We start from the raw sequence: 8,699 nt of genomic DNA on the forward strand, positions 1-8,699 counted from the left end.
TTATGTTGGATAATAAAAAAGTTAGGTACTTTAACAACTAGCCATGTTCTTCATCAATACATGGTGTTTCTAAATAAGGGAGACAAACTTTAAGGGGTAATTCTACATGAAAAATAATGACAATTTGCTTTATAAACATATGTCCACAAATGCTTAATTTCCGTGATACGGGATGTTGAATTTTTTTCTTACCATCTGACGGTTTATTTCTTGCTCTAAAACCGATTGAGATATGCAACTGAAATTTGGTAGGTTTTAAGAGGTAGTTATTGCGCATTATTTGACATACCATTAAGAATTTTATATTCACCATTGGCGTGCATACGGGTATAAATATTTTAGATACATCCCGTATGCACGCCAATGGCGAATATAAAATTATTAATTGTATGCCAAACAATGCGCAATAACTACCTCTTAAAACCTACCAAATTTCAGTTGCATATCTCAATCGGTTTTAGAGCAACAAATAAACCGTCAGTTGGTAAGAAAAAATTCAACATCCCGTATCACGGAAATTAAGCATTTGTGGACAATGTTTATAAAGCAAACGGTCATTATTTTTTCATGTAGAATTACCCCTTAAAGTTTGTCGCCCTTATTTAGAAACACCCTGTATTGATGAAGAACATGGCTAGTTGTTAAAGTACCTAACTTTTTTTATTATCCAACATAAGCAAATGAATAAAAAAGAAACTGTTAAGAAAGCCTAAGGCTACAATTGAGTTCTAATTTCAATATTTGAGGCGTCCAGAGCAACAGTGGCCTAACCCACATCCCACAATTTTACCAAAATGCTTTTAATACATTAAAGTTATGCATTACTTCAGTGTTTTCAGATGCAGAGTGGCTGAAGCAACCATTGCTTGAACTAGTCTGCATCTGAAAACACTTAAATAAAGAATAACTTTAATGTAATAATCAGAGTCGGATTTAAGGCAGTGGGGGCCCCTGGGCAGAATTGGTGTGGGGCCCCTGGGCAGAATTGGTGTGGGACCCTACCTCCTACCATTAAAAAATTGTTGTTATAACTATGGTATACAGCCAAGTATAGAGTTTTCCCTTTTAAAAATTAAAAAAAAAATGTTGATCTACATTTATAAATATATTTTTAAATAATAAAAAATACAAGAGGTGTAACTTGTTACCATAAAATATTAAAAATAAATATTGTAAAATGTATGGTTAAAGGCTGGGTATTATTTAGATTTTTGAATTGAAAATTCCTTAATTATGTCTGACATATCTATTTAGTTCCTTTAAGACATCGTGTTTGATGCTCATTATAGAGAGATGAAACGCTCTTGGCCCATCATAGACCGAAGGCGATTTTTAATTAACTTTAGTTTTGAGAATTATCACTCTCCACTGTAGTTAGAGACAGCAAGGCTGGACTTGCTCTCGAGAATTCATACATACACCATTTTTTTCACTTATTCATAAGGTCAAACTCGTAACCAAATTATGACTCAACAAAAAAGACTGAATTTCACTTGATTGTGTTCTGACTATTTTGCAATCCATGCAAAAAGTACTCTGTAGCAGGGACATTACAATTTATTTAAAGATCAGACTTCTGAGATGCTACGTGTTCTCCGTATTATTCTATGGGTTGGAGGCTTGGACATTAAAGAAGGATGTTTCGGACAGATTAGAAGCCTTCGAGTTATGGGCCTACAGAAGAATATTAAGAATAAGTTGGGTGGATAGAGTCACGAACATCGAGGTGTTGGGAAGAATGGGAAAAGATAAAGAGGTTTTAAATACAGTTAAAGTCAGAAAACTACAATATCTGGGACATGTTATGAGGGTTATAACTTGTTACAATTAATAATGCTAGGAAGAATACAGGGTAGAAGGAGTCGCGGAAGAAGACGCATCTCTTGGTTAAACAATTTGAGAGCTTGGTTTAATTGCACTTCTGCTGATCTCTTTAGAGCAGCGGTATCGAAAGTGCGAATTGCCGTGATGGTTGCCAACCTTCTTAGAGGAGATGGTACATGAAGAAGAAGAAGCAAAAAGGGTATTTAAAAAATATGCGTGATGTAGAATATGATTTAGAAGACAAATAAATTATATTGTAGGCGTAGGAGGCAAGTTTGGCTCAAATTTAAGTTCAAACTTTGTAAATGTGGAGTAAGCAATGTTTTGATCAATGTTATTATACTCAGTGGCGTAGTGCCAACTCAAGATAACGATAAATAAGAAATTATTTTTGATATACATAATTATGTTTGCATAAAACAAAAATTATCTTATGTGAATAATGTGCTGACTTTTTTATGTTTGGGATTTTGTGGGGGCCCCCGGAATGTGGGGGCTGCCCAGCCTGCCCTCCCTTAAATCCGGCCCTGGTAATAATATCGTTTTGGTAAAATTGTGGGATGTGGGTTAGGCCACTGTTGCTCTGAGCGCCTCATTTTATCTATGCTATAATATTCCACAAGTGTTCCGAACTTTAAGGAAAAACACAGTATGATTGTTACACCCGGTATAAAATGACATTTACCTGTCTAGCAACAATATTAACACATTAAGATTCTTAAATAAAAAAGCTATAACATACTAAAAAAATCATTCAAATCGGACAACAGGTTTAGGAAATCCGAGGCATCAAATAATTCATCTAGTGACCTAAATTTTTTGCGCGCCAGTGTATATTCTACTTTGCAAAATTCATATAGTGTCACAACACTTGCTTATACATTTGACGCACTGTCCGTCAACGTGTTAAAAAGTTTATGTATAAACAAAATTTGTGCGAATACATTTTTACAAGATTGCAAGCGGTCATAAAATTTTATTACCATTTTTTAGTGTGAGATAAGAGATGACTAACAACTGGAATATTTAGTTACCGAGAAACATAATATGCAATTAGTCTATAATGTGAGGCCGCTCTCGTCTGAAAAAAATTCTGATTTGGTTTCTTTGCGGATTCCTTTTCAAAAATGTCCCCTTTAAATAAATCAGAAGGGTGCCGGCGAAATTTTTGGGCAGAAATTGTCTAAACAATGTTTCTAAACAAATTCACAAGATTGGTAATTGGTATTTAGTGTAACTCAATCTGAATCTTTCTGAATCTATTTCGATTATGACTGGTCGATGTTGGCTGCGGGGGGAAACTATGGAGTACGGTTCGGAAGCTTGGGAGTAGTTGCAACTGTGAGTTACTCGAAGCCCAGCATAGATCGAGGTTGCGCCTTTGCGCCATCTCCTATAAAAGAAAGTAGTTTTATCTTTTAGACTATGAATAAGGTGAATATTGATTTCTTCGGCCAACTCCAGGAGTTTCCCCCATTTACATATGGTGACTGCTTAAGTCCTGTAAACTGTAGGTTGGTTGTTGGTTTTCCACAGTTTTGTCGTGCGATATGATTGGCGTATGTAATTGGTACATTGTAAATAATTAAATAAATAAATAAATTGTTTAAAAAACTATGGTAATAATAATATACAAAATTTAAAGAGAAGTAGTCCCGGTTGTGTGGTAGCTCCCGCATGAAAAATGCTTCCCATTCAGTTTCTCTGGAATTCCTGCTCAAAAATGTCTCCTTTAAACATTATGAGAAGGGTGCCGGACAGCATTTTTGGGCAGAAATTGTTTAAATAACTTTTTTCTACAACCGTGTTAAAAATGCAATTTTTAGCACTCCATACGAGCGTTAAAAATGCTACTTTAAGGCACTAGTGCTTTAAAATTTTTAAGGCACTGCAGTTAAAAGTGAATTGTCAAATTGTGTTACGTCAAAATATTTATAATTCATTTTTTATTTATTAACATTAATATTAATAGTACAACTTGCTCAATTTGAAAAAGGTAGTTTAAAAGATTTTGTAAAATTTAATTTAAACTGTATTATTGCATTTTTAACACGTTTGTAGAAAAAACTATTAAAATTTGTTAGAATATACTTACAACAATAAAAGTAGATGTTATTCTATAGTTGTTATGTTATGATTTACGTATTGACAGTATAGACGGTTTTGATGTAATGTCAAGAAAAATATAAAAATGGAATGTCAGTCAAGTTCAAGTAAAAGTTTTTGTAGGTATTGTCATTGTCCTGTAAATGAGAATGAATAAATTACAGTTGAGTCCGCGAGTCTTTACCCGTGCGTCATTAATACCTGGCGAGATAAAACACATACTTTTTAGCTAGCATCATTCTCTTCCACGCATGAAACTCATGATATGACGTGCTGACGTTTGTTATTAACTAAAACCACATGTTATTTTTGTGAACCATCTAGAGTCAGTGCATTGAAAAGAGATACGTACAAAAAAAGACGATTCGGTATGTTTTCATATTTTAAGCACAATTTGTTTGACGTTTCTGCTTTGTTTAATTTTGTGGCTGTCAGTCAGTTGAATTTTTTGCGGTTTTTGTCGAATTTTTGCGTTTTGAAGTTTCATTATATTACACAAACAGTTGTTTTCACAACTAATTTTATATTGGGCTTTGAAATTTTAAGGTAAATAATTAATATTTTGGCAGTTAATATTTAAAACATACAAAGCTAACGTCATTCACACGGTAAAGAAATGACTGTGTTTAGATTTCCGTCAAAGTGAATAAAATAACAAAAATAAAATATGTTATTGAATTTTTTTATTAATTGTTTATTTATTTATTAATCAATAATAATAAAATAATTTATTAAGCTACTTCAAATGTAGCTGTAATTCTGCACAAAAATTTTGAAGCAAAACTTACATTTGACATTCTATATATTTGATAAGATCAAATTTTATAATAAAACCCGTAATCGGAACAGTAGCCACTTTCTGTCAGTTGTTGTTGCGTGAAATAGATTTCCGACTTATTCCGTATGCTTTAAATGATGACGCACGGGTAAAGACTCGCGGACTCAACTGTATAATTGTTGATATATAAGACGTTTGTAGAAAAAATATTGTATGATATACGTGTTAAAAAGTACATTTTTAAGGCACTCATGTGAATTGCAGAATTCGCTTCGCTGATTCTGCAAACTTTCACATGCCTGCCTTAAACGTGTACTTTTAAACTTTTAACACTTATATCACAAATAACTATTAAATTTTATTTTTAACACGCATAATTAACAAGTAAAAAACAACGATATATTTTTGAAATAAGCCCCGGTTACCCAGCAAAATCTTAAAATTAAATGCTTCGATTTTAGGCACTTATCAACTACAAAAATAATAATAATTATCAGTTTTCAAGCCTCTAACTCGAATATGCGTATGTTCGCATTTTTCAAATTTTAAATCGCTTATAACTCAAAAACTGTAAACTTGTCAGAAAAATGAAAACAAACTTTTTTATTTAGTATTACCCGAAAAACCTGAAAAAATATTTTCCCGTGCAAAATAGAAGATTGTTGAAATAGAACCTGCCGCATCGGCATTAAAATTGGATGGACGCATAATAAATAACATCAACGAATTGAACGAATATAATATAGCTCATAGAAGAAGCTTTTATATGAAACAGATGGTCACGTTTATAAGGAGGCTTGTTGACGAGGGATGTTACGGCCGCAGAGCAGGCGGTGGTGAGATGACGGTGACTACGGACGTTGTCAGATGTATGCACCTCCATAGCACCTACTCAGTTGGAACGCAAAATCCTATGCTAAAACGTTACAGGGCCGTAAACTTCTACTCACTATATTATATTCTTTGATACATTTTAAAAAGAACGGTCTAAATTTAAGACAGAACGGACTACTCTTCATAATTTTGAAAAAAAAAATGTTTAAACTTTAATTCAAGCACTTGGCTATTTCAGATATATTAATATACATAAATATAAGTTTTTAAACTTCGAAAATGCGTATTATCGCATTTTTCAGATTTTAAATCGCCCTTAACTCGAAATCTATCAACTTTTGAGAAAAATGACAACATACCTTTCTTGTTAGAATCGCCCAAAAAACCTAAAAAAATATTTTCCGGAGCAAAATGGGTGATCTTTTGAATTTCTTAAAAAAAATTTTTAAACAATTTCTGGCCAAAAATTTCGCCCTGCTCATATTTCCTTAAAGAGAACATTTCTGAATAGGAATCCGCAGAGAAACCGAACCATAATTTTTTTTAGACGGGAGCGGCATCACATCATGGACTAAATGTTTCCTGCTATTAACATTACATTGTTATTAGGCCTTCATAAAATTACTGTCTAAACAATTTGGCAACAGGGCCAATTGAGCCAATGGGTGTAAGGACAGAATAGTGTTCAGGTTTCTACATTATTACAGAGTCATCATGTAGAAATCTACAATTAAGTTGAAAATGTTACCACAGTAACATGCTACAGTACAGCCATCTCTAGGATCAGAAACAAATTAATTAAGGGTTCATATCAACCTTAACCGCTTCTATTGTGGTGTCGTTTAGTATTACGTTTCTATTGTCTTGTGTGTTTGTCATTGTTTTTGTTTTGGCAAAATTCATTTTTAGACCTATTTGTTCGGATTCATTTGCTAGTTCGGTTAGCATGGTTTGTAGTTCTTCAAAACTTGATGCTATGACTACTACATCGTCTGCATATCTTAGGTGGTTTAGTTTCTTTCCATTTATGTTTATTCCCATGTTTGTCCATTCCATTGTTTGTGTATACCATAGTATATTATGCCATCAATATTTCGAACTTTACGCGATCTCTTTTAAGGTGATAGGCATAACTTTTTTTACATCCCTTTTTTTAAATGGGAAAGTACATAACGTGATACTTCATTTAAAATCTTTTGAAATACTGATTACAAAAATGTATAATACTTTAATCCTATTTGAGAGCGTAGGCGCAAAATTTTAGTCGAATTGTTTTTAAATGCATTCATTTTTTTCGGATCCTGAGAAAACTAATAAGTATTTTTGAAAAATTTAAACGCAGAATGAAATATCACAACATTATCGGGGTCTAAAGTCCCTAAGAACTTCTATAATGTTTATTTTAATAAGTCACAGGGGTGAAAAGAAGAGAAAATTCAGTCTGATTTTTAATTTCAAATATATCATTCAAAAGAAACTTTTTGTTTAGTCTAAGGGACTTTCAGCCTTCCTTAATATTATAATCTTTTCGTAATAAATTTTTCAGAAATACTTATTAGTTTTCTCAGAATTCTAAAAAACTGAATGCGTTTAAAAATAATTCGACTGAAATTTGGCGCCTACGCTCTCAAATAGGAGTAAAGTATTATATACTTTTGTAATCATCATTTCTAAAGCTTTTAAATGAGGTGTCACATGATTTACTTTCCCATTTAAAAAAGTCAAAGGTATGCCTGTCACCTGAAGAGGGACCGCTGAATGTTGCGAAACATTGATGCTATAATATACTATGATTATTTTAAAAATCGACCTGTCCAAGCGTTTTGATTTTGTGCTAAAAATAAATAAGTTCTCACGAAAGGACTCACGAATTTAATAATAGGTTTGCACAATTTCAAAGTTTGAACGGCGAGCATTTTTAAACGTTTGAAGTTTTTTTAAACTATTAATCTCAGTCGTCCTAATAAATAATCTTTTTTCTACCCAACTTGGCATGTATGAATTAAAAATAGCAAATTCTTTTAAAATTTGCATAAATATACCTGGTGTTCCATTTAAATTAAATAAGTTGAGGATATTTCGGGTGAAACTGAAAGCAGAGAAATGACAAAAAATATGGCGTCAGATGAATACCTACCTAATGTGTCCGTATAGGTAGGTGCTTGAATGCAAAGTTTAATGAATGGGTTCTTTTTATTTCAAATATATTTAGTTAGTTCCCTAATTTGTCATAACCCTATCTATGTAATGTCGTATTGAAATTTTTTTTTCATCAGTTGATATTTTGTTGTGTAAGTAATTTTCAATTAATCAATTCACTGCATTTTACTCACCATCCCATTATTTTTTAATTCGCGTCAAAAATTAGATATTTGTAAATATTATACTCTTCTGTTTATTCTATTTAATAAGCTTACCTCCTTCATTCTGCAACCTTCGTTGATCATATTTATTCTTCTGCCTAATTACATATAATAATACACAAATTAATACTATCAGAAAAGCAAAAGCAACCACATCTAAGCTATCTACTGGCATTGTCTGACACTTCCCTTCACTGAAGTTTGCAACGGCAACACAATATTTCTTACAGTTATGCAAGGTAATTTAAAAATAGGTGATAAAACCAACTTTGATTAGATAAAGGGAATTATAATGTTTACTGTAACACTCTTTGATGTTAGTAATTAGAAATTAATTTACACAAGTTTTAAAAAATTGTTTTCCTATCACTAGAACATAAACACTTTATCCAGAACATATAAAAAATCAGAACGAATCCTCTTATTACGCGAATCAACCACTAAAACTGTTCACTGTATTTCACAATCTACTGTTGACGGTCTTTCCAATGTTTGAATAATTAAAATATATATTTTACTATATAATAATTATGGTAAAATACACACAAAAATCGGTAAAATCAAGAACAGAGTATTATCGAATATTTAATTAGTCCATGTGGTGAGACCGCTCCCGTCAGGAAAAATGTCTGATTAGGTTTCTTTGTGGATTCCTATTCAAAAATGTCGCCTTTAAACAAATCTGAAGGGTGCCGGGTGGAATTTTTGGGCACAAATTGTTTAAACAATTTTTTTAAACAAATACAAAAGATCCTGTTTTTTGCTCTGGAACATATATTTTTAGATTGTTTGGG

General features: G+C 32.2%; 1 protein-coding gene across 2 annotated transcripts in view; it reads right to left on the reverse strand.

Moving 5' to 3' along the window:
• Window positions 1–8,118, reverse strand: part of LOC114328718 (uncharacterized) — a 216,849-nt gene extending 208,731 nt beyond the window's left edge. Inside the window, exon 1 of one of the 2 annotated variants that reach the window (XM_028277655.2) lies at window positions 7,960–8,118. In XM_028277655.2, the coding sequence (XP_028133456.1) occupies window positions 7,960–8,080 (121 nt within the window). In that variant the 5' untranslated portion in view covers window positions 8,081–8,118. The remainder of the gene's footprint in view (window positions 1–7,959) is intronic. The other variant, XM_050651440.1, reaches the window with a different exon arrangement.
• Window positions 8,119–8,699: the final 581 nt, after the last annotated feature.

The sequence above is a fragment of the Diabrotica virgifera genome, chromosome 5 (genome assembly GCF_917563875.1).
Source record: "Diabrotica virgifera virgifera chromosome 5, PGI_DIABVI_V3a".
Lineage (NCBI taxonomy): Eukaryota > Metazoa > Arthropoda > Insecta > Coleoptera > Chrysomelidae > Diabrotica > Diabrotica virgifera.